Source organism: Mytilus trossulus, chromosome 4 (genome assembly GCF_036588685.1).
Source record: "Mytilus trossulus isolate FHL-02 chromosome 4, PNRI_Mtr1.1.1.hap1, whole genome shotgun sequence".
Classification (NCBI taxonomy): domain Eukaryota; kingdom Metazoa; phylum Mollusca; class Bivalvia; order Mytilida; family Mytilidae; genus Mytilus; species Mytilus trossulus.
The window spans coordinates 71,602,686-71,629,583 of record NC_086376.1 but is presented as its reverse complement, the minus strand read 5'-3'; the positions used below and the strand labels follow the sequence as shown (position 1 = coordinate 71,629,583).

The window sequence follows — 26,898 nt, the reverse complement described above, 5'->3', positions numbered from 1 at the left end:
CCAAAGAAGGTTGAGGGTCCATGTTTATTTTTTTTTTAATCCGAATTCTTCTCCTGTTTAAATAAAAGGCTACTATTTTCATCACTACATGGATTCAACTCCACAATATATATCAAGCCTCAACAGTTACATTGTCCATCCATGAAGTTTTGTATCATTCAGCATTCTTCAATACTCGGACAAAAACGAATTGGTTTACCGACAGTTCTTAAAGCATATGGTTTTCAAATATAAGATAACTGTGATCTATCTGTATTGTGATGCCCTCACTCAAGGGTTTATGCAAATTTAGACGGTCGTACTTTGGTATAATGGACAAATCGAGAATTAAAGTTAAACCGTGGGTAAACAATGTAAAACATACAAATTAAAAAAGGCAAAACGCCTTTGTATTGCAATTTAACACATGATGACATTTGAATGTTATCATACAAGTTTAATCCTCAAGCATTTCAAAATGCCTCGCCCAAGTCAGAAACGTATATTCTTATTGTTGTTACTGTTTTTTCTGTCATTTGCATTTCATTGGATGATTTTTACATTGTTATAGATTACAGTTAATAATTAGAGGCGTAATACCAATTCACTAACTTCTAGCTACTAGTACCCATTAAGCTGTCTTTATGGTTGTAATTTGTTATCTGTATTGCTTGAATTATTATTCCCCGAGATTATCACCAGCCCAGTAGTCAGCGTTTTGTTGACATGATTAGTTATTGATTTGGTCATATTTTTATATTAACTGTTTACAAAACTTTTGATTTTTTGAAATACTAAGGCTTTTCTACCTCAGAAATAGATTACCTTAGCTGTATTTGGCATTTCAAGTTGATTGGACTTCAGCTTCATCAAAAACTACCTTGACCAAAAACTTTAACCTGAAGCGGGACAGACGGATGGATTGACAAACAGACGAACAAACAGACAGAGGCACACACTTTTAGGATTTTTTTTTACCTCAATGCTCTTCTTTGAACTTTTTTATTTGTTTAGATTCGAGCGTCACTGATTAGTCTTTTGTAGACGAAACACACGTCTGGCGTAAATACAAAATTTAATCATCTATGATGAGTTTAAAGTTTACAATAGCGGTCTTATTCTCACTTTATTATTTCTCCATATCATTGGTCTCATTGTTGGTATATTTTTTTTAGAAAAGGAAAACTGTGTATGTCTATGTCTACAATGTGTTCTAACTTCTGGTATTAGTGATGATTAATAGAACAAAATAAACTAGAGGCTCTAAAGAGCCTGTGTCGCTCATCTTGGACTATGTGAATATTAAACAAAGGAAGCAGATGGATTCATGACAAAATTGTGTGTTTGGTGATTGTGATATGTTTGTACATTTTACTTTACTAAACCTTCTTGCTGCTTACAATTATCACTATCTTTAATAAACTAAGCCCAGAAGTTTCTGTAGAAAATATTACAGTTGTAAAAATATACAAATTTTATGAAAATTGTTTTAAATTGACTATAAAGGACAATAACTCCTTAGGGGGTCAATTGACCATTTTTGTCATGTTGACTTATTTGTAAATCTTACTTTGCTGAACAGTATTGCTGCTTACAGTTTATCTCTATCTATAATAATATTCAAGATAATAACCACAAATAGCAAAATTTCTTTAAAATTACCAATTCAGGGACAGCAACCCAACAACAGGTTCTCTGATTCATCTAAAAAATTTAGAGCAGATAGATCTTGACCTGATAAACAATTTTACCCCATGTCAGATTTGCTCTAAATGCTTTGGATTTTGAGTTATAAGCCAAAAGCTACATTTTACCCCTATGTTCTATTTTTAGCCCTGGCGGCCATTTTGGTTGGTTTGGCGGGTCATGCCACACATTTTTAAAACTAGATACCCCAGAGATGATTTTGATTAAGTTTGATTAATTTGGCATAGCAGTTTCAGAGAAGACTTATGTAAAAGATATTCAAAATTTACGAAAAATGGTTAAACATTGACTTTAAAGGGCAATAACTCCTAAAGGGGTCAACTGACCATTTTGGTCATGTTGACTTATTTGTAAATCTTACTTTGCTGAACATTATTGCTGTGTACAGTTTATCTCTATCTATAATAATATTCAAGATAATAACCAAAAACAGCAAAATTTCCCTAAAATTACCAATTCAGGGGCAGCAACCCAACAACAGGTTGTCTGATTCATCTGAAAATTTCAGGGCAGATAGATCTTGACCTGATCAACAAATTTACCCCAATGTCAGATTTTCTCTAAATGCTTTGGTTTTTGAGTAATAAGCCAAAAACTGCATTTTACCCCTATGTTTTATTTTTAGCCATGACGGCCATCTTGGTTGGTTTGGCGGGTCGAGCCACACATTTTTTTTAACGAGATACCCCAATGATGATTGTGGCCAAGTTTGGTTTAATTTAGCCCAGTAGTTTCAGAGGAGAAGATTTTTGTAAAAGTTAATGATGACGGAAAAAGACGATGACGGACGACGGACGCCAAGTGATGAGTAAGGCTCACTCGGCCCTTCGGGTCAGGTGAGCTAAAAAGGGCAAATGACAAAACCCGCATAACTGGTTGATAACAAAATATTTTATTAGGAAAATCAACAAATGATATATAACAGTTGACCAACACTACATATAATACTGTATTGAAGTTTTAATTGCAACAAGTGCTTCTTCCTTCTTTCATTCATGTTTTGTATCAACTAATATTTGACTAAGGTTTAGTATAAACTAGTAATAAGCTCTGGTTTTGTATATTCTTAAACCATTAGTGCTTGAAAAATACAGATGGAAGTAATGGCTTCAGCATAAGACTCCTGTATTGGTTAAAGCAACTATTATTAGTTACACCTTAATTATAAAGCAAGCATTCTCTTCCTTGATAATAATAGGGATACTTTCAATCATTGGATCTCCTTGATCCAAGATTACTATGTAAGATGATTCTTACTTAAATATATTGAAATTTAACCAATATGTAACATAATAAAATACCGTTAATTAAACTGGCACTCACGGGTAAAATAAAACAGAAGGAATTGGTTAGATATATTATATAAAACATGAAACGAGTATCAAAATACTTATTAATTTTCTATGACCTGGTGGCCCATTTTCTTTATATATTTGTGATTTTTTTTTAGTAATTACCTCTTCGTCAAAGACATCTATGTCGCTGGATTCATTCATCAAACAAGAATTATACTTTATTCTTCCTAAATAGTACATGTGATTGTAATTGTGTACCAACAGTGTTTTTTTTTTACAAATATAGTTAGCAGCTTACACAATAGTTATATATTTCTTTTTAACAAATATATCAAAAATAAAAATGCAGACAAAGAATGTGAAAACAAATATTTTATTGTAATTGGCTATCCAAATAACAACTTTCATTCAATTTGATTATTTTAGAAATATTTTTTTTTGGTTTCGTCTTGAATGATTTCCAGACTACAAATAAAAAATAGCTACCATATATGTTTTAATCATCAATTAATAAAATAGTTATAGGATATGGTAATGCAGGACTGGGCAGTGAAGATCATTTAGGAATTATTCTAATCTGGCCATAGGGTTCTAAACATTTAGTAATACTTATAATTTAGCAAAACAAATTTATATGAAACAAACTTATCCTAGATACCAAGATCAAACTTGTATATGTCAGATGTTTGCCTAAAAAAGACTCATCAATAAAGCTCATATAAAGAGGTAAAAGGCCAAATTAAGTATACAGCAGAAGAGCACTAAGGATCCACAAATGTCTAAGGTTTCTTGGGAATTCAGAATAATCACAAACTTTTGTAGTTTCCATACCACAGGCATATCATATATATAACCTTTCTAATTTAAATGGACTATGTGAATCTTACATATCCGTTCAAAAATGCAGATTGTGTAAGTTTGAATCAGTGTTATAACATTTTTCTAAAAATAACATTCACTACTCAAACTTTTTATCACTCAAAAACCATTCCTTAAATGTCATCTTAAACTTTTGTATGATGATGCATGGAAAGCCTGCTTATTATCATTTTGTTTAGAATGAAAAGTTGTATTTAAAGCTAATTTATTTTGTTTCGTAATTGAATTCAAGTTAAATATAAATCATGAAATGTATGGGATGGAGATAACTACATAATCTGTAATACATTTTTTCAAGTCAATCTTCCCCAATTATCGTCATTTTTTCTAAGGTTTTTTTTTCCAACATAACTCTTCAAAATTCAAAGTATGTAAGCAAACAAAATCAAATATGTATAATGAATAGTAATGTATGATAGGCTGTATTTTGTAAACTGATGTTTGTGAAAAAGAACAAACATATCATACAGTGAAATCTAATGGCAGCATTTCTGGTAAATGTTATTAATTAACAAATTATATAAGCATACAATGATTGTCACAAAAAAAAAAAAAAATATTAACTTAATACAAATTATGTAAAAATAAAGTGAAGTAAAATTGTTGGACATGCTTCTGATAATATTCAGATCACTTACGCTAATAAGGAAATTGTATTTTGCCATATTTAGCCAATCTTATATTTTAGTCAATATGACTACTATTGTTTAAATAGAAACTCAATCGTCAAACAAACTGTTTAAATCAGTTAACTATGAATCTGCCTTATTATATCGTTAAAGTGGAAACACAGTAGAATTGAATAAAATTGAGGTCAGATACCACCCTTGGCATTCCTTTTCATATTATTTCATATTATTTCAAGGTCTTTATAAGGTAGCACATGTTTGAACAGAACTGATTGCTAGACGTCAATGATACTATATCTGTCCATTGACGAACACAGCTGCAAACTTATATAAACAAGTTAATTATAAATTATATCTGGCAAAGAAATATAACAAATCAGCTTATATTTCAAATCATAGTTTTTTTCAGTTATAATTGCTGTACTAATAACACTGCAAAGTTATATAGATGAAGCAATTGAAAACCTAGACAGTTCATAATTACAAGTACAAACATTCTAACTAGAAAGTAGAAAGAATTCCTCATTTCAAATTATCATTGATTAAGAACATTGATCTATAGTTAAAGGCTCTGATTCATCTGTCAATATAACTATTTGGATAATAATCTCATGTAATGACACAGAACGGGAGAAGATAAATAACTAAAAAATCAAGAAAACCAAGAAATCCTACCATTTTTGATGACATTTGTATCCTTCCTCACACAATCATCTGTTACTGTACATGTTAATTCTTTAATATAATTTGGATGCATATTTTTTTCATGGTTTTCGTGGGTACAGGAAAACCAGAAATTCAAATGTTAGCAAATTACAAATTTCCTGAATAATTTTAGACTTTTGTTATAAACTTCCTACTTTATTTGGCCTTTATAACATTTTTTTATTCAAGCGTCACTGATGAATCTTTTGTACACAAAACGCCTGTCTGGCGTAAATATAAAATATTAATCCTAGTATCTATGATGAGTTAAATTATGCACACTTTTGAAAAACCATGAATTCAAATATCAAGGAAAAAGCAAGTTTTCCTATATTTCCATAAAAATTGGTACTCATGAAGATGAATGAATCCACAGTAAATGTTAAATGGAATATAATTTTGTACTTGATTCTAAGTGTTTACTTTTTTTTTTTATTTGTATTTTTTTTCTCTGTTTTCTGATTTTTGTTTGTTAGGGAGGCTAAAAAGAGTGTTTATTAGTTGGTTGGTTTTTTTTGAGTAAATACATAAACTGCTAATAACTAAGTAAAAAATTATAAAATTATAAAATTTCTGCAATTGAAAAATTTCCTTTATTTTTGTGGTAGATCACATAGATTTTGAAACTTCAAATTCGTTAAATTTAAAATGGATTTCCTAGTGAAAAGAACATTTTTTTTCTTCTGGGACAATCATTTATACAATGCATCTTCGAGTATAAAAAGAGTGTCATTGCAATTGACTTTTTTTATATCTACTTATGCTATATTGGAACATTGTGTCTCCTTTCATGCTGACTGTTGTCATTGACAGACTCAGACATATAGGCTCTTCAAAATCCAACACGTAGAAGTGTTTGTTGAAACATTGACCTGTTTCCTATCTTAAAAACTTGTGCACTTTATAAGATATAAGAAGATGTGGTATGAGTGCCAATGAGACAACTCTCCATTTGTGTTAAGATTTGTAAATAACTTTAAAGTCTTGTTCAGGTAATTGATTTTGCTATGGTTCTGTTTTTCTAAATTTAATTTATAAAAAAAAACAAGTCTTAAATTTCATTACACAACTTACAGAGGGTTAAGATTATTGTAAGCATCTGAGAGTGTATCTATAAATAGCTACCATTGTTAAAGGTGACATTGAAAATTTTCTTGGAAATTGATAATAAAATGAAGGAATTTTATTTTTAGCAATGATAACATTGAAGAATAGTTCTCAATTAATTTCAAGGCTATAACTGGAGACACGTTAAGAAAGTTTAATTCCAAATAATTTGAATAAATCATAAATCTTCCTGTTAAAAATAATTAGAAGAAAGTCTGAAATGACTTTTAAATTGATTTAAGATTTAAAACCAGAAAATAAATGCTTTAAAAGCATAATGTTCTTCAGAGAATTCCAATTACAGCTTCTTCTGTGACAACCAATTACTTTTGGAGATAAAATTAAAACATAAGCTTTAGAGTGAAGGCTTACAACTGTTTATTCCATTGAACATTATGACTCATCATTTATAGGGAAACGAAAAAAATGAGAAATGTTTGCATGCATTATGAATTATATGATTTTAGAAACAATCAATGAAAATGAAAAAATAGTTTTCGCAACCTTAGGCAATGCTGCATTCAATTGTGATTTTTATAAGCAGTCATGTCGTTATATTCCAATAATAAAAATAAAGTTTCTTAATTTACAATTTACACCCAATATATTATTCCTGTTACTATTGTGGACAAGTATAGAAAAACAGAAAATGATTTTTCTAGCTTGAATCTTGGCTTCTAAATATGTAACTCTTTTTTTAACAATAAATTATAATTTACCAATGGAATGTTTTAATATTATATGAACATTGCGGTTTGTGACTTTGTGTGTATGTTCATATAAATCAGCATGAATTCACAGTAACACAGCAACCAAAACAGCACAAACAGAAGAACCACAATTCTCAGATGAAATATACTGTCACACAGACAGAGAAACTCCCATCATTTTCTAATGACTTGTCTCACTCTCATACAGCTACACTGTAGCAACCGTGTAACATATCAGATTAACATTTCAACAAATATATTTCAAGACATTAACAAAGTATCGATGTCATTAGTAGGTGTTGAACCCTGTGAAGATCCCTGAGTAAGGAAAAAATGGTTTTTAGTTTTCATGTAACCCTTTTTGGACTTTTTTTCTTCATCCCCACCAAATGCTTCATAAGGAATAGGAGTTCTAATAGAGGAATCGTTTTCTCTTCTAAGTCTCTGTGTAAATGATGTCTTTTTCTTTATTTTTGATGATTTGACCACTGTGGGCATATCATAATCTATTGATAAACTGTCTTCTTCAGACTCGTGAGTCTTACCACTACTTCTTGACGCTGCTCGTTTATGCTGTGTCTCTAATGGAGCACTTCTAATTTTATTTTGATCACGACTAGAGAGAGGTGTGTCAGATGCCCATGAATCATCTGAGTCATCTAGGGGAGATAACTGCTGTTTCTTTTTATTTGACTTTACTGGGGATCTTCCTCCCTTTCCTGCTGATCCTATCCCAGAATCTCGACTAGCACCAGAAACTCCACGATTGTCATCTCCAGAAAATATATTATTTTCTTCATCAGAAACATTGTCATTACCTGGAAACATGCTTTCAGATAATTTTCTCATCGCACCTTTCTCTTGCTTGACATGTTCATTTTCAGAAAATCTGCTCTTACTTTTTGAAATCTGTTCAGTTGATATTCCGTTTAATTTTAACAATTCTTCTCTGTCTAATAATTGTGATTCTAGTTCCTGAATTTTATTCTGCTGCTCTGAAATTTGATTGGATAATTCTAGCACAACTTTCATCTGACTACTATTACCATGGATGCTAGTACTAAGGTAGTCTGTCTCTATGAAAACTTGTCTTCTTCCCTCTTTGTTGTCAAGTTTCTCTATTAAAAAAAGTTAAGATAATCATGATAATATAGCAGAAATATATGAGCATATTTGATGACATCCAATGCAACAAGTTATCTCCCCTTATTTGGCAGTTACAAAGCATTGTAAACCATTGATATTAATTAATTTCCAGTATTTAACTAAAAATTAAGAAATAAAATCAATATTGGTCTGATCTTGTTAGAAATTAATAATCTGAGTTTCAAATAAAGCTTATACATGTATTTAGAGAGGAAATTTTAATGTGAGATGTGTATAGTTATTAAATTTTTAAATATTATTATTTGTTGTAGTAATGTCATTATTTTTTTAAATCCTTCATTCTTTTTTTTATAGGATCAGGCAACAGCTATTGGCCTCCCAGTTCTAAAGCAACAAAATTAAATGGTTGCTATTTTAACATATAGAATCTTCTCTAAAATTTCCCCCCAAAGCACATCAGCTTTTGTTTGTTCAATTATTTCTATGAGAATAATTTTAGATAACAATATGAAAATTTCATATTTCATATTTCTAACCTTGATGTTCAAAATCTATAATTATATTTGATGATTTTAAAAATCAGTATTGAAAATAAAGGAAAAACTCAACAAGCATCTCATTAACTAGAGGCTCTTATGAAAATTGTTAAAAATTGACTATAAAGGACAGTAACTCCTTAAGGGGTCAACTGACCGTTTTGGTCAGGTTGACTTATTTGTAGATCTTACAGATGTGAGAAAAGGTGATGAAAAAAGCTCACTTGGCCCTTTGGGCCAGGTGAGCTTAAAAAATAACCTATAGAATAGATATGTTTATATGAAACAATTCAATACATATCTTTCTCTAATTCTTAGCCTTTTTATCCTTTTCATGACCTCTTGATTTCTTTTATTTAATCAACATGTGGATCATTTGATCATAGCTATTCATTAGTCAAAATTCAATTATGACGTCAAATTGACTTGCATTCCTCTGAATCTCCTGTTGTGATGTTATGAAAAAGACGACCAGGTCTAATGACATATATTATAACATACATATCTTTTTGCAAATCATTGGAAAAGTATTATAAACTTTAACTGAATATTGTTTAAGAATCATTAGAGAAACATAATTCTACCACCAAATCTTGAGTAATAAGATATTTCTCCACTCTCAGCAGTTCAATTCAAAAATTTTGAAATTCACAGCAAGCCTCATATTCTAAATGAAAATAAATTGACTGTCTTAAGTGGAGAAATATTGTATAACCCACAATGCAGTGGTAGAATCTATTTTAAACAATTTTCATTGTCATTTTTTCCATAGATAACTGCTGGTTCATTCTTTTCTTATCTTATGAAGATTCGATATCTAACAAATGGTGCTTTAAAAAGTTCTCTGAAAAAATCCTATTCAACTAAACAGAGTTGCGTTCAGGTTAGCTTACAACTATATTAGTTTCTACTGACTCAAAATTTCAAACTTTACGTAAAAGTCATTCACTTTTATTCCTTGCACAATTTAATCACCAGGGTTTACACATCAATTACCTCTTGAAGAAATGATTTAATCCTATAATCAAGATGTATTTCATAAAATTTGAATACTCAATTCCTTAAAGTCTTTCTCGCTGCATTTTATCAATCAAATTAAGATTAAATCAATTTTAAGAAAAAACTATTTGTAGACAAAACATGTCATAAGAACAATAAAATAGACATTGTGTGGCCTCTAATTAAAATACATTCCACCTGATTTCTTCCTTCACATATATTTTAATTTACAATTGTAGTTAGAAATTTCAAATTACCATTTAAATTACGATTTTCCTCTGTCAGTCGATTTATTTCATCTCTTAATTCAAACAACTGTATAGAAGTCTCCTGTCTGGCCTCGTTAACTTGGGAGGTTAACACTTTTATTCTTTTCTTCAATCGCATTTTCTGTAATAAAAAATTGAAGAAACTTATTAGCCTATATTTCAAATGCTCAGTTAAAATTAATATGCAATACAGTAAAATTGTTTAGAAATAAAAATCCAGGGAGAATATTCAATATAAAAAAGAAGTGGTATGATTGCCAATGATGCAACTCTCCACAAGAGACCAAAAGACATAGAAATTTACAACTATTAGTCACTATATGGTCTTCAACAATGAGCAAAGCCCAAACCGCATAGTCAGCTATAAAAGGCCATGAAATGACAATGTAAAACAATTCAAACGAGAAAAATAACGGCCTAATTTAAGTACAATAATTAAACAAAAAACAAATATGTAACACATAATGGCCTAGGACAACACTTAAATACAGGCTCCTGTAACAGTTGTTTTAATATTTATTTTGATGAAAATACAAACAATTGTAGAAATACTCTTTTTCAATTTAATACAATGAATCAGATAGTCCTAGACAAACTATTTATTTTACTGACAGGAGTAAATCAAAATGCAGCAAAATAGTTTGACTTGCAATTAAAGGAACACGTTAAAACCTGTCCTACTTAACTGAGCTATAAACCAGGAAATATAACACTGACATTTACTCCTATACTTTATTTTATAAATGTTCCATTTTCTTGTTGAAATGAACACTTTATTTCAGTTTTATGTGCGTTAACAATACACTTTAATGAAAATGTGAAAGACAAAAGCAGCAATAAAAATTAAAGATATGCTTTTAAATTTCAACAGTTGTAATAATGTACTTTTATCTCATTCTCAATCTCAGAAAGACTGCATAACAGTCTGTTACATATCTACAAGAACCATTGACACAAAAGTATAGTACATTGCATGGAAATCAACCAGGATCATGATTGACACCTTGAAAAGTGCAGTTTAAATCAATATCCTTGCAACTTGCATGTACATAAGAGTTCTTCAAACATTTCTTAGTTAATCAAAATAACACTTTTAAAATTTTATGCAATTGAACTCGAGATTATGTGGCGCCTTTCAGGATTACAATTCATCAGGAACTCTCTAAACTTAATCATCTGAGAGCTAGGCATGTATAAATATGTGAAAATATCAAGTGCTTAACAAACAAAATTAAAGGAACTAAACAAGAGGCTCTCAAGAGCCTGAATCGCTCACCTTAATTTTTTTGGTTAAATCTCTCATCAATGATTATTTTGGCTTTTCAATTTATTTAAATGTTTTTTGAATCGTCCTATTTTCTTGAAAAGAAAAAAAAAATCATTTTGTCCTATGTTCTATTTTAGCCATAGGAGCTATGTTTCTTGACATACAAGGAAATAAAATATAAAATTTATACTAGTCTAGATACTCTGAAACTCATTTAGCCTAAGTTTGGCTGAAATTGATACAGCAGTTTCAAAGGAGAAGATTTTTTAAAGTAAGTCAACATGATGAACAAATTGTGAAAAAAGTTTTAAAGAGCAATAACTCCTTAAGGGGTCAATTGACAAATTTGGTCAAATTGACTTATTTTTGCTTAACATTTTTGCTATTAACAGTTTATCTATATCTATAATAATATTAAAGATAATAACCAAAAACTGCAAAATTTCTTTAAAATCATCAATTGAGGGGCATTATACCTGAAAAACCAGTTACCCAATTCGGCTAAAAATTTCAGGACAGGTAGACCTTGACCTAATAAATACTTTAACTTCTTGTCTTATTTGCTCTAAATGCTGGAGTTTTTGAGATATAAGCCAAAAACTGCATTTTACCCTGTGTTCTTTTTTAAGCCATGAAGGCCATGTTTTTTGACGAATTAGAAAATAAAACACAAACTTTATTTTATACACCCTACTGATCATTCAGTTGAAGTTTGGTTGAATTTGGTTGAGTAGTTTTAGGAGAAGATTTTTTAAAGTTAGCAAATATGATGAACAAATTGTGAAAAATTGTCATTAAAGGACAATAACCCCTTAAGGGATTAACTTATTTGTAGATCTTACTTTGCTGATCATTTTTGCTGTTTACAGTTTATCTTTATCTATAATAATATTCAAGATAATGACAAAAAACTGCAAAATTTCCTGAAAATTACCAATTAAGTGGCAGCAACCCAACAATGGGTTGTTTGATTCATCTGAAAATTTCAGGGCTGATAGATCTTGACCTAATGAACATTTTTACCCCATGTCAGATTTACTCTAAATGCTTTTGTTTTTGAGATATAAGCCAAAACTTGCATTTGACCCCTATGTTCTATTTTTAGCAATGGAGACCATGTTTGTTGATAGATCAAAGCTTCGGATATAATTTATAAACTAGATACCCTAAGGAACATTCAGTTAAAGTTAGGAAGTATTTGGCCTAGTAGTTTCAGAGGAGAAGATTCTTTAAATAGTTTACGACGACAGACGATGACGACGGAAGCCAAGTGATGGCATAAGCTCACTTGGCCCTTCAGGCCAGGTAAGCTAAAAAGAATATGCAATTCACCAAAGCTCAACATTGCCTAAATGTGTTTTAAAAACTCTAACTGTAATACTTTGTTAGGTCGTGAAATTATTTAAGCATTGATTGAGTGCATGATGCAACACCCTTCAGTACACTAAAGTTAAGAATAAAAAATAAATAAAAAAAATTGACACATTTCTCATTAGGTGCTCATGACTCAGCCTATATTCAATTATAATGTGTTTATAAGTATCATTAGAGGGGTGGGTGGTGTTTCGCATTAAAAATAACTTTCAAAACAAATATTCTATTTGATGTCTACATTGTACATCATGTAAACTTGCAAATCCTTTGGTCAGTAATCACTCAGAAAATATGAAATCTCCCTCAAAATCTGACCAGCCCTTGAAACATGTTATAATTTCATAAGAATTTGTCATATTTAGAACTTACAGGTAAGTGAATGTGAATAAAATTGCCTACTTACTATAAATATGTTATTAAAATCACCAATACGAAAATGAATTCTTTTAAAGAAGTAGGTTCTAATTTGGGCATAAATGGCCCCTATTTCTAGCTAAAACCAGATGCTCCGCAGGGCGTAGCTTTATACGACCGCAGAGGTTGAACCCTGAATGGTTTGGGCAAGTATGGACACAACATTCAAGCTGGATTCAGCTCTAAATTTGGATTGTGATTAAATAGTTGACACGTACAGCATAGGTTTCTGACACACAATGAATGTGTTCTAATGAACTTAAAATTTTTGTTTTCTCTTAGAGCAATTCACTATGCTGTTGAATATTAATCCTCTCAAAAAAATGTTTGAAGAAATTTTCTTTTTATTTATGAAATTTCAAATGAGAAAAAATGAACCCAATTTTTTAATCACATCCCCCTTTCCCTTATTCCAAAACTAATCTCAATTAAAATATTCTAATGGAGTTTGCAACAATAACTACTCATTTAAATACATCATAAAATATTAAGATGTAAAAAAACTGCTTGTTATCACTGAATGGTAAAGATCATTTAAATTTATCAGTTGGTAGTAAAAAGTGAATATACATTGTATATTGTATATAACAAAGATTTAAGTTGATTCTGGACAAAGAAAGATAACTCCAATTAAAAAAAAATCTTGCAATAAGATATTTCTTGCTTACTATTCTGGACAAAGAAAGATAACTCTAATTAAAAAAAAAATTTGCTATTTCACAATATTGTGAAATTAGATATTTCTTGCCATTGCACAATACTGTGCAATTGAAAAGACTTGCTATTGCACAATACTTAATATAATAATTTTAGATCCTGATTTTGACCAACTTGAAAACTGGGCCCATAATCAAAAATCTAAGTACATGTTTAGATTCAGCATATCAAAGAGGCCCAAGAATTTAAATTTTGTTAAAATCAAACTTAGTTTAATTTTGGACCCTTTGGACCTTAATGTAGGCCAATTTGAAAACGGGACCAAAAATGAAGAATCTACATACACAGTTAGATTTGGCATATCAACGAACCCCATTTATTCAATTTTTGATAAAATCAAATAAAGTTTAATTTTGGACCCAGATTTGGACCAACTTGAAAACTGGGCCAATAATCAAGAATCTAAGTACATTTTTAGATTCAACATATCAAAGAACCCAACCGATTTATTTTTTGTCAAAATCAAACTAAGTTTAATTTTGGACCCTTTGGACCTTAATGTAGACCAATTTGAAAACATGACTAAAAGTTAAGAATCTACATACACAGTTAGATTCGGCATATCAAAGAACCCCAATTATTCAATTTTGATGAAATCAAACAAAGTTTAATTTTGGACCCTTTGGGCCCCTTTTTCCTAAACTGTTGGGACCAAAACTCCCAAAATCAATACCAACCTTCCTTTAATGGTCATAAACCTTGTGTTTAAATTTCATAGATTTCTATTTACTTATACTAACGTTATGGTGCGAAAACCAAGAAAAATGCTTATTTGGGTCCCTTTTTGGCCCCTAATTCCTAAACTGTTGGGACCTAAACTCCCAAAATCAATACCAACCTTCCTTTTGTGGTCATAAACATTGTGTTTAAATTTCATTGATTTCTATTTACTTAAACCAAAGTTATTGTGCGAAAACCAAGAATAATGCTTATTTGGGCCCTTTTTTGGCCCCTAATTCCTAAACTGTTGAAACCAAAACTCCCAAAATCAATCCCAACCTTTCTTTTGTGGTCATAAACCTTGTGTCATATTTTCATAGATTTCTATTAACTTAAACTAAAGTTATAGTGCGAAAACCAAGAAAATGCTTATTTGGGCCCTTTTTGGCCCCTAATTCCTAAAATGTTTGGACCAAAACTCCCAAAATCAATACCAACCTTCCTTTTATGGTCATATACCTTGTGTAAAAATTTCATAGATTTCTATTCACTTTTACTAAAGTTAGAGTGCGAAAACTAAAAGTATTCGGACGCCGCCGACGACGCCGCCGACGACGCCGCCGATGACGACGACGCAGACGACGACGCCAACGTGATAGCCATATACGACGAAATTTTTTTCAAAATTTGCGGTCGTATAAAAAAACTAGAGGCTCCAAAGAGCCTGTGTCGCTCACCTTGGTCTATGTGAATATTAAACAAAGGACGCATTTGAATTCATGACAAAATTGTGTTTTGGTGATGGTGATGTGTTTGTATATCTTACTTTACTGAACATTATTGCTGCTTACAATCATTCTATCTATATTGAACTTGGCCTAAGAGCTTCAGTGGAAAATGTTAGTTAAAATTTACAAATTTTATGAAAATTGTTAAAAATTGACTTTTAAGGGCAATAACTCCTTATGGGGTCAATTGACCATTTAGGTCATGTTGACTTATTTTTAGGTCTTACTTTGCTGTACATTGTTTCCCTTTACAATTTATCTCTATCTATAATAATATTCAAGATAATAACAAAAAACGGCAAAATTTCCTTAAAATGACTAATTCAGGGGCAGCAACCTAACAGCAGTTTGTCCAATCCATCTGAAAATTTCATGGCAAATAGATCTTGACCTGATTAACAATTTTACTCCCTGTTAGATTTGCTCTAAATGCTTTGGTTTTTGAGTTATAAGCAAAAAACTGCATTTTACCCCTGTTCTATTTTTAGCCATGGCGGCCATCTTTTTTGGTTGTCCAGGTCACGCCACACAATTTTTAAACTAGATACCCCAATGATGATTGTGGCCAAGTTTGTTTAAATTTGGCCTGGTAGTTTCAGAGGAGAAGATTTTTGTAAAAGATTACCAAGATTTACGAAAAATGGTTAAAAATTGACTATAAAGGTCAATAACTCCTAAAGTGGTCAACTGACCATTTTGGTTATGTTGACTTATTTGTAGATCTTACTTTGCTGAACATTATTGCTGTTTACAGTTTATCTCTATCTATAATAATATTCAAGATAATAACAAAAAACAGCAAAATTTCCCTAAAATTACCAATTCAGGGGCAGCAACCCAACAACAGGTGGTCCGATTCATCTGAAAATTTCAGGGCAGTTAGATCTTGACCTGATGAACATTTTTACCCCACGTCAGATTTGCTCTAAATGCTTTGGTTTTTGAGTTATAAGCCAAAAACTGCATTTTACCCCTATGTTCTATTTTTAGCCGTGGCCGCCATCTTGGTTGGTTGGCGGGGTCACGCCACTCAATTTTTAAACTAGATACCCCAATGATGATTATGGCCAAGTTTGGATTAATTTGGCCCAACAGTTTCAGAGGAGAAGATTTTTGTAAAAGTTAACGACGACGGACGCAGGACGACGGACGCAGGACGACGGACGACGACGGATGACGCCGGACGCCGGACGCCAAGTGATGAGAAAAGCTCACTTGGCCCTTTGGGCCAGGTGAGCTAATAAGGAGCATTTGACCAAAATAACAATCACTAGATAGGAGATTTGTCTATCAGTTGAAAATTTGTGTGTAAAAATTATTTTCATGATGTCATAAATAGCACAAATTTAGAATTTCAACAAAACTTCAATAAATTAGTACATGAGTTTCTATTGATTTTTTGTATTTAAAACATAGTCATAGACCCATGTGTTGACAATATTGGAACCTTTAGACAAAATCATGATTATGTTTGAAGCAACATTTTACATATCTGACTTCAATATTTATTTTGTCTAAACCTGTTGTCTATGTTTCATAGACCTAAATTTTGGTTGAAATCCTGATGAATTTGTGAAATTTAAAAAAACACTACTTTTTGTCTATTTGGAATGTATAAGTTTACACTTTATTAGAAAAGGTGTTTAAAATAAAAAAAAATGAAGATCTTACTCATCATTTCATCAACTAGATTTTAACTTGAACCAATTGACTAGTTTTTTTGGTTTTTTTGCTTATTATAGTCCTACCAATCACACTCCTTATCATTTTCTCAAATCATTCATATTTCTGTTAATTTCTCTTTTATAGGAACCAAATACATGTAAATTCAACAGAATTGAAAAGGGTGTATTAATCAAAGATAAAAATAAAAGTCCTTTCCTATTTTAACCCTTTTTAAGATCTACTGCAGAAAGCATGATAAAATATGAAGGAAAACAATATTACATAAATGCATAGGTAATTTAAATCTAGAACTTAAAAAAAAAACTACCCTGTTCTATTATTCAAATCATTTAAAAATCTAGAAAAAATACTACATCAATGGTAATAAATTAAACACATGATGAAATTCAATAAAATTACAAATAAAAAGGAATTACAGATGTGTTTTGAGAAAAGCATTAATGTCGTAACTGAATGTCAACATACATCCTTTATTGGCTTCTCAATGTCAAGGAAATTACCAGATTTATCTATTCACAATGTCAATAGTGTCAATCAAGTCAGTATTAGCAGATCTTAGCATGTTCTATGCATTTAGTCTGTGAGGTATGTCCTATGTTCAAGTTCTGATTTCGTTTAATTACACTTTAGAATGGGGATGAGGTTTATAAGTAAACATTCTTGATTTATATATGTTTTCTCATTTAGTCTTTAAAAGATGTCTTATGTTTCAGCCCTGATTTCATTTAATGACATTTAAGAGTGGATATGAAATTTACAAGTATATAAGCTTTCTCAAAATAAAGAGTTGAAAGAAAATTCTTGCAAAAATGTTATTCAAAAACTTTTATAGAACATAATATTCAAAGGTAAAAAATTAAACTGGACAGCAGAAGAAAAAAAAATATTCACCATCCACCAACAACCCAGCCCTATTCCTCCAAAAATACAATGATGACAACATAAAAGTCTAAGCCTCTTAGGCAATAAATATCAAAATCTTTTTCTTTTTTCTCTCTTTCTTTCTTGACAGGGGGGTTTGATAGTTTCTTAAATGAATCTTTGATTTCAATTTTTTATGAAAAAAGTTGTCTGAGGGAAAGAGATAAGGTTTATCTTAAACTAGTAAAAACAGCATTTATTTTAACACAAAAACTTTCTTGTTCCTGTATGTAATTACATAAACAAGATAAAGCTGGAAAAAAAGTCTGTCATTAGAAAAAATGAGAGACACAGGCTCACAAAAAAAGTAATCTTTGAAAAGACACTAATCTTCAATGCATTGGGTTACAATAAAATAGTAATTTAAGAAGGCAATTATCTTTAATGTTGGAACAATAAAAAAGAAAAGAAAAAAAAAACTTTTTCATATCAAAGAATTATCATGATATTTAGATGCAAGCCAAATGTGTTTTTCCTTTCTGATGTAGAAAATATGCTCAGTTGCTGTTCAACAAAGAAATGGGATGAATAAGCCCTTTTCATCTCATATTTTTTTTTGTAAAAAAATTGTATTAAGAAAATCAAAATGACTGTGACACTGATTTGAAATAATGAAGTTTATATGCCAAATAATGTTCTAATAAGGAAAAACACTTCCGGATCATTGACCGATGACAAGTTAGCCAATTTTTTTCTATAACTTAGTAAAAATTCAATTCAATTTATCAAAAACTGACAAAAATGATGTAATGGATAGTTCTTCCTCTTCAAATAATGAATATTTAACTGAATGGAGTTCCTTATTCTGTAACTAATGGAAATGTGACAGATCCCTCATCAAAATCACAAAGTAAAAGATGAAACATCATTTAAAGTTGATAGCCCATTACAAGTTTTGACAATCAGATATTAGAATCATCAACAAAACTCCTAGCTATTAGCTAATTGTGATATGCTTTAAAAATATAAGTTATATAGTTCACATCTAGTCTAATTTAACCATGAAATACTTCGTCTTACAAAAGCTAACTGTCTTTGACTGCAGCAAAGAGGCAATTTAATGATTTCTTAAAATACTTATAGATGTCATGATCAAGCTACACATTAAAGATTGTGAGAAGTAAGGTATGTATTTACAACTTCAAATTAATGTTTAAAAAACATCTGCATTGGTCAGTTACTTTAAGATTATTATGTATAAAAACTGAAGATAATACTTTGAGACCATTATAGATTTAGATTTATAACTCACACAATATATATATATACCCTTGTGTAAAATCTTATAAAAACATGTTTACTTATTTCATAAACTTTTGGCCTTTATGACATGTTTGAATTAAATAAAAATATGTGTGCTTAGGAAACAATACATTGCTTGCACATGCAATCACAACTCCATGTTCAGTGAACCAAGAAATGTCTAAACCAATTTATGGCAAATTATATCAAAAAGTTCATGTCATAATTATGACCAAGTTGCTAAAATCTATATCATTTGGTCTCTGGTGTTTAGTTGTGTCATTAGTAATCATATCACATCTCCTTACTTAATTTACATGGGTAAAAAGTTACAAATTTGTATAACCACAATCTCATTTTTCACTGACTACCTTAGCTGTTATATCATTTGTAAACTCAGCCTCAACCATTTGTAATGCATGTATTTATGGGACAGAATAAAAAAAAATATGCTTAATTATAGCTGCAATCTTAAACAGACATCTGAATTCCATAAAAAAATAGATTTAAAAAAAGAAAATAGTGTTTTACCATTAGTCAGAAACTTTTAGCTCCCATTATTTAAATTGTGAAATGCAATAAAAGAACAAAATGTCCAACCATTATAGAACATTAAGTTAGTTACTTAACATTTATAGGTTGTATGAATGTTTGAATTTTTGTCAAACATGGTAGATAAAAATTCCATTGAGAATTCAAAAATGGAATTTCAGACACTTCATTTAGTATATGAACTGTGAAATCAGGAGATTTCTAATGACAGTGTCACAGCAACATACATTTTTTTAATTGCATTACATGTTAAATAAATTTCTTGCCAGAAAGTAATAAATAAAATAAATCTATTTTGATTGCAATTCCTACTAACATTACAAGCATGCATTTTCTATAAAATCACTTATATAACATTGCAATCTTAAATTATATCCAAAATGAAATCTATCAAATATGTCCTGAATCAAATAACTATGTCTGCAGATATAGTTTAAACTTGAAATTAATTACTTAGTTAAATTTTAAAGAAAAATAATTTAAGTATCAGCTATTTCACTAATCTAATTACTAAGTAATAAATTCTGTATGATAAAATTTAATATGTAAAATCTGTTTATTCTTGGATCTAAGTCATTAAATAATTCAATAAATCATCCTCATTTTTTTTTAACTTGACCATCATCATTTTATTAAATATTCTCCAAATGGAGCTGCTCCAAGCTATTTAGTGTTTGAAAGACAACTGCTACTGCCTGTGATCAATGATTTTAATGTTGGACATATTGTCAGGTAAGCATCACAGGTTCCTAAGAGTCTCTAGTTAAAGCTTTAATTGCTCTTAAATAAAATGATATCTAGAAATTTACTTTTTCTAACCTAATTTTAGTAAAAGCAGCAAATGTTTCTAAGACATAAAATGCTTTAATTACAAAATAATGTAAGATTTAAACTGAAACTTGATTTATTGTGGCAGTATTCTTTAATGTTTTTGTCAGTTTGTTATGTAACATTGCAATTATTTGGATAATGGCACTTAGTGTTATTTTGTTTGATTAAAGCTTCAGATTAAAAAAAATCAGCCAAGACAAAACTAAGTCAATTATTACAGTAAAATTAGGTCCCATACAAATGTGTGTTCAGTTTGATAGTGAAGCTTGAATGAGTCTGATATTTTCCAAAGCTATTACAGTTTCAAGTCAAAGTAAGGGCCAATGATATTCAATTTTGTGTTTTGCTCAAGTCAGCATATATTCTTATAGAATATTAGCAATTCATTGGACATTTTTAAAAATTTATCTGTTTCCCTGTACCTACAAAATCCATGAAAATTGGTATCCAACGTAAGACAATGAATCCACAGTAGTTAAGATCAACAATTAATAGAAAAATCATGTATTTACCATTGAAACACTTGTTCATTTTCTTAATATTCACATTAATTATGTGAACACACAAACCTAAATGTGTGCTCAAATATTTTGAAAATTTCTCTAACCTTTCCTTTGTTTATCTGATTGGTGAGAGAGAGAAAAGATTGCAACAGGTATGGCAGACAAATTCTTGGTGTCAGTATTTCATATGGGGAATGCACTGTCCTCACCCAGACCATGAGTTTGTTAATTAGATCAAACCATATCCATCATACTACTGGAAAACTTTCGACAATCTCTTGCTAAAAAAGACTGAACCTTTTTAATCTAACCTGCTTGTTAAAGTCCTTCTGTTGTTGATCTTTTTCCTGGGTAATTTTGTCTATAATCTGATCCTTTGCCCTTAATGTATCTTCAACAATGTCATTATGTTCTGTTATTTCATTCTGTGATTGTATATTAACTATTTGTTCTTCTAACATCTGAATTCTATCTTGAAGGTCAAGGTTGTTGCTTTCACTTTCACCCACCTGAAATTAAATCAATCATATTTTTTTCCTGTTTTAAAATATGCTGAAAAAGTAAATGCAATTTAACAAACATAATTGGGACATTACCATTTTCTATGTCCTGACATTATATTATTGTGATACCGTTTATGGTACCTATATATAATTTTTTCCATCATTTACATGGGATGTAATAATTTAGTCTTCTTATTTCACAGTAAATATAAAGGATGTCTTACATAAGAAAATCTGTAATTTGTGTAGTAACAATATCATTATGTACATTTAAAAATCACATTTTGCATGCATTTGAACAAATTCAATGGACAGAAACTGTGAGGTTAATCATTGGCAGATCAGGGGGGGCCCCCTTTATTTTACCATCAATGCATTTGAATGGGGACATGTGGTTGGACCCACCCCACCCCACCCCCCTTACCTTACCTTTCTTTGAAGGAGAAAGGGGAAAATATGCTTTTAAAAGAGTATTTGTGTCAGAGAGAATGTTTTCACGAAAACTTTAAGGGTCAATATGGTACAGAAATCTTTAGTTTATTGGAAAATTGAGCATTGACAACAGATCTTTGATAGTGACTGTGTATGTGTAAAATTATTTACTAACTCTATTAGAATTAGGAAGATTTATCTAAGAGCTTGACACCTGGTATGGTCACTTGACTAGACTCAATAGGCTATTTGCCAATTCCAATAATTGACCCTGTAATTAGAGATCCCTGTTTTTTTTGTCTCCCTTTATGAGGGACATTTATTTTTATTTACAATGGAGAGCTAGCAGAAAGAGCAAATTTAGCTGTGCGTAATTCGAGTACTCTTTTAGGTTTTCTAATCTTTTAATTACATTAATTTTTTGTTTGGTTAAAACTTTTGACATTAGAAATAATTTTAAATGAAAAATTAGTTAAACCGCCAATACATCACATTCAATTCATCAGGCTTTGCTATGGCGAAAGCCAATTTTGTCCAGTATGAAACCAGTCTACGATTGACAAAGGGAAGTAATTTGTTTAAAGAATGTGTAATAACAGAATGGAATTGGTAATTGGCAATGGACTATTGAAGACCCTTTATTTTGTGTTCTCTTACTTAGTTTGATGTATACCTAACCTTTCCTTTTATTCATATGCATGAAAAGTAAAATGTATACGTCCAGCTCCTGTCCAGACAAATTAAGGAAAATTATTAAAACACTGCAACTTCATTTTCATACCTGTTTCTTTAATTGACTTATTATAGCATCTCTTTCTGCAGGATTGGTAAAATTAGAAACTAGTGAGGTGTTTTCTTTTTCTTCTTCCTTTCCATCAGTACTCTGTACAGATTGTCTGACCTGTTTAAAAAAGGAAACATAAACTTTACGCATTATCTTAAAAATTTACATATATATATGAAGCTACATAAATTTATAAGTTCACACAAGCAGATAGAAAATAACAGTGATGTTCATGTGTCTTTCATTGGATAATATATATAAGTAGTACTGTGGATTCATTTATTTTTGTGGGTACAAAACCAATCTTCTTGGATATTTAATTTTGTGGTTTTGGCAAGGTCTGCTTCACAAGCCTTTAGAAAATTTGTCATTCCTTGAATATTAAATTTCATGGTTTACCTGTTTCAAGGAAATCCATGAAAATTGGTATCCAACGAATAATAGTGAATCCACAGTACAAATGTTCTTTAATTGACAAATAATTCATGGTACAATTTAACTAAAAAAACTGTCTCAAAAACCTGGTTCTGGTTTTCTAGCAAGCTATGATTTTCAAATAATTCTGCCAATTCTTTTATTCCATGTTAATCTAGTTAATAAACTTCTTAAATGAGTTTGAACATATTTTTTTTATGGACAATCTCATCTCATCTGAATTCAAACCAAAAATTCTTTCATGCAGTACATCATTCAAGGTAGAAAATTACAACTTGACCTTTTTTCTGCAAAATTCGTGTTCATCGTGTGAAAAATCTCAAAAGGCTTTGACAATTGATGATATGTGTATATATAAATGCATGTGTCTATAACCACCACTATAGACAGTGCTAGCCACCCTTCATCTTTTATTTGGGGTGGTGTGCTATAACTTGAATTAGAGCTATACTTTGTGTTGCAGTTTTTTCTTTGTTTGGTATACTTTATGTTCAAATGTACACCAAATGTCTATCATAGACATGATAAAGAAATATGAAGTTATATTATACATGTTAAGACAGAGAAACCCCAAATATCAATACAAATAAAAATTCAAATACAAAATGAACAGTCATATATATGAATAGCATACACCTTAAGTAAGATGACATGACATTTCACTGCATCAACATGAAATGAAAAGGACTCTCCTGTCTTATACATTGTATAAGAAAATAATGGAATAAAATAAATAACAACAAAATACCTGTAAATTCTTCGAGTCATGTGATAGGGACCTGTTCAGAGGTCTGAAATGAAAGAAAAATATATCACTGGTACATTTGTAAAAAGCATAAGAAGCACTTTATGTATAGCCATGTCTCTCTGGAGAAAAAATTAGTTCATTTTCCTTGGAGCATTACTAGTGAACACCTTTATTTTTTGGCAGTCTAAAATATCACTCTGTGGAATGTACATGTATATCTTACAAAAAGACTTACATGTAATTTTAATGGCTGTAAGATGTTCTACATGTACTTCATTGACAAAGGTGACTTAACAACTTTGAGTATGTGCATTTGGCCCTTAAATAATTTGGTAAACATTTACACCAAGAAATATTTTAAAAAATATCTGTGCATTCAGATCGATGAGAGCATAGCATTTAAAATAAACTATGAATAATTTTATCTAAATTATCATATTTTTTATTGCACACAATCAGACAGCTAAAACCAGGCATATGTCTGAAATATTTTACTCAGTACTGGTAGATTAATCAATGAGTGATATATTTCTCTTAGAAGAAATTTAAAGATCTGAATAAACTATACAGAGAACAATACCTGTTGTATTTGTTCAATGGGACAATAGAACTGCCAAAAGTTTAAATGGACAGGTAACTATCAGGTGAATCTATGGAAAGGTTCAATTGGGTTCGCAATAATATAAAAACAATTACAGTCTTATGATGATTTATTGCATGATTTTTAAGACATTACATCACAAACAAATTAGAGGAAAGTGTGAATTAGATGTATGAAGGGAAACAACTCTAACTCACTCTTAATGATTAAATAAATCTATTTCCTAGGCCTGCATAGTACAATGTAGTACATGTAGTGGTTAAGTTTTTAATATTCTGAAGCTTAACTTATCTATCTAGGTCCAGCTCTAAAACTTTACCAGATGCAAATTTTTGTCTGTACTCACAGTGAAGTTTGTAAGTAAATCTGGCCATTATATTAATTTGCAAAAAGGTTATGATGAACCTTAACTTATGGTCCTTACATATGCATTACATACATGTATATGTCATGATATTTATTGACAATTTCCATACATACATTTGTACATGTAGTCATGTACACATGTATATAAAAAGTATTTCAGATCAAAAGAATGGTGAGACAAGGACCTACTACCTTAGCAATTGTCATGCAAAAAGAAGAAGAGTGATGACCCTTGAGGTTATGACCCTAAAAGTAGTTTTGTGGCACTTGTTAAAAAAATAAGAAGATGTGGTATGATTACCAATGCAACAACTCTCCACCCAGGTTCTACCAGAGACCAAATGACTGTTACATTTTTTTAATGACATAGAAGTTTACAATGAAATTTATAAATTAGAATAATCAAAGTACTTTGTGTGTTTTCGGGATGTTTAAGAAATATGTTTGCTGATTATTTGTTCCAACAACTTGTAAGATATACATGGGAGTTAATGGCCTGTAATTTTTTACTGCATTGACAATCTCCCTGATTAACCCTTTTGCCATGATATGGGACATGGTGTTCCTCAAGTAACTTGAAGTTCCTCGTTTTTTCACAGATCTATAAAAACTCTTTTCTTTGTTTTCAAAATTCCAATAGGGAAAACTCTTTTCAATAGTGGGGTTATATTAGTTCTGGTTTGATACAGGGACAGAGAACACAATATGTACTTGGTCAGGCTATATAGTCTGAAGCATTCGGATGACTTAGTTAATTGGTAGAAAATTGGTTGAGTTGGTAGAATGTCTGTTTGTAAGGAGCTATTTGACAGTAAGAAATTTTCTATTTTCCTGCTTGGAACCCACTTTCAAAAAGTTTTAGATTGGCTGTAAACAAAACACCTTATCACTATTTGGAAATCCGTGACACTTGACACAAGAATCTCTCCCACTTGAACTAATTCTGACATAATACAACAATCTCTTTTTTTCAATTTTGGTGTCAGATATATTCTATTGTGCATAAAATTCACAGGAACCATTAAGATCATATGGGGACGAAGTCCCCAATTACGGTCGAAAATTCAAAAAAAAAAAAAAAAAAAAAAAATCGGGAAAATTTCCCGAATTTTTCATTGTACTAATGAACTCAAAATCGTTAACTTTTTTTTTCAGATCTAGTTCCTGTTCCGGTTTTCCCGGATTTGCGCAGAAATCTGTCTTGTTTGCATGAGACTTTGATTTTTTTTTATATATTTACCAGTCTAGTAAAACATAAGATTGGATCTCAATACAAATTCAATTTTAATAATTGTTTGATATGAAAAAAACGTTACGTTTCCTGATGAAAGCGTTTCTTTTGTTAACATCGAATATGACGTCATAACTTAAAGAACGTCACAGCTAATTCCCTAACAACAGAACCGAAAGGAACGTTACGCACGGTATTTCCTTCTCTTTTATCAACATTTTGAATTAAAAATATAATACATACAGACTTCGTCCCCATTCACAGGTTATGCCTGCCTCATATTATTAATCATTTCCAGTAATGGCGGACAAATAGCCATAAGGTTACTCCTGTATAGAGGTGGGATTGGCGGTGTCCTGATCCTGAAATCCTGGGCTTAAAAACATGACATCATGAGTCCCGAATTTAATTTAAATGCTGACCTCCCAAAATTTAAAGAAAAAAAACCTGGATCTTGAAAGGATTATTAATTCCAAATCCTGAGCTTAAAAACGACCAATCCCGGAGTCCCAAAAAGAAGGTCTGACCACCTCTGTATATCCTCCTCTCATTTGTTTTTCGTGATAATGCATGGTGACGTCACACTTAGAAATGAAAAAGCATGCAATATAAGAATTCATATGACGTAGGAAAATTAAAGATCTGACCCTACATTTGTGAGTCATTTCAGACATTTGTACATATGAAATTCAAAAATTGTTATTGAGTGTGAAAAATCCGACAATCAATTCAAGAAATTTTATCTACCTGGCATCCTTTGAGGCTGTATGGTCCACCTGAAATGAGTGAACTTGGCTGGATCGACTTGAAGCTGACCCCATTTTTAATATTGTCGAACTGCTACATGGACGCCGCCATTTGTAAACAACGTCTTGGTTACTTCGGCGTCTCGATAACGCTTCATTCCAAATCAGTAACTCT

At 30.6% G+C, this 26,898-nt stretch overlaps 1 protein-coding gene across 1 annotated transcript; it reads right to left on the bottom strand.

Annotated features, from left to right (window-relative positions):
* Nucleotides 1-2,555: 2,555 nt before the first annotated feature.
* Nucleotides 2,556-26,885, bottom strand: LOC134715887 (uncharacterized). Its single transcript, XM_063578426.1, has 6 exons — nucleotides 26,725-26,885; nucleotides 23,780-23,822; nucleotides 22,594-22,713; nucleotides 21,189-21,386; nucleotides 9,911-10,043; nucleotides 2,556-8,129 (listed from the first exon to the last, which is right to left on the bottom strand). The coding sequence occupies exons 1-6, from the start codon at nucleotides 26,796-26,798 to the stop codon at nucleotides 7,273-7,275; spliced, it is 1,425 nt and encodes a 474-aa protein (XP_063434496.1). The 5' UTR covers nucleotides 26,799-26,885; the 3' UTR covers nucleotides 2,556-7,272.
* Between the last annotated feature and the right edge of the window lie 13 nt (nucleotides 26,886-26,898).